Source organism: Aplysia californica, unplaced genomic scaffold (assembly GCF_000002075.1).
Source record: "Aplysia californica isolate F4 #8 unplaced genomic scaffold, AplCal3.0 scaffold00397, whole genome shotgun sequence".
Classification (NCBI taxonomy): Eukaryota; Metazoa; Mollusca; class Gastropoda; order Aplysiida; family Aplysiidae; genus Aplysia; species Aplysia californica.
The window spans coordinates 762,482-763,418 of record NW_004797667.1 but is presented as its reverse complement, the minus strand read 5'-3'; the positions used below and the strand labels follow the sequence as shown (position 1 = coordinate 763,418).

Sequence of the window (937 nt, the reverse complement as noted above, 5' to 3'; positions counted from 1 at the left end):
CCTTCGATTTTCTCAAAACAGCATTTTTCGGGATAGCCCCCTTGTGCTTAAAAGCGACCAATTGTTTCCTTTAAGTGTATAATATACATAAGTGAGTAATGTTTTGTTTTAACAACGTTTTACAGCGCTAGCAACTGCATAAGGTCATATGAGCGCCAAGGGGTGGATGTCAACAGAGAAGTCCTTACAGGGAATCAGACTTACTCTGCTCACTTCTCTAGCCTCAACAGCACAAAGTCTGCTTCGACTATCAAGACACCCCGGAACTAGTAGTTCACAAGAGAGTGACAAACATACAAAAGAAGTAGAGGAAAAATGACGATGGTAAGGATGAGGAAAGAAAAAGCATCAGTTCCCCCTATGTTGTTCCGGCACAGTATGAGCATGACATTGATAAATCAGCCCATTTACAATTCTACTGTGCATAACAACGTGTTAATATCCCCCCTTTGTGAATGGCCCAAAGACAACTTCAGTCAGTAGCACTTTGGGAATGGCTTATCCCCGACGCCCCCCAAGCATACTCTTTTCTTTTCTAAAGACGATTAAGAAAACAACCAATCAACCAGCCAACCAACGAACCAATCAACCAAACAAACACATAAACAAACAAACAAACAACCAAACATTCAACCAACCGACCAACCAACCAAACAGCCAACCAACCAACCAAACAGCCAACCAACCAACCAACCAAACAAACAAACAAACAAACGCACAAACAAACAAGACAGAGGCCGTGACAGCGTTACCTCCATCATGTTGTAACGGTTGGCGTCACAGAAGTCCCTGGCGCCGATCTCAGTGCCCATGTACCAGCCGTTGAAGGGGCATGCCGGGAACTCCAGGCCGCCGCAGTCAAACAACATGCCGGACACAGCAGGGAGGGCGTACCACTTGAGGCCCAGATCCGCGAACCACGGGTGTCTGAGGGGGG

The 937-nt window shown here is 46.3% G+C and overlaps 1 protein-coding gene across 1 annotated transcript in view; it reads right to left on the bottom strand.

Annotated features, from left to right (window-relative positions):
* Window positions 1-752: 752 nt before the first annotated feature.
* NOS (nitric oxide synthase) overlaps window positions 753-937 on the bottom strand; it is a gene marked incomplete at its 3' end in the record, with an annotated part of 74,111 nt that continues 73,926 nt past the window's right edge. Inside the window, 1 exon segment of the mRNA NM_001204541.1 lies at window positions 753-927. Within this exon segment, the coding sequence (NP_001191470.1) occupies window positions 753-927 (175 nt within the window).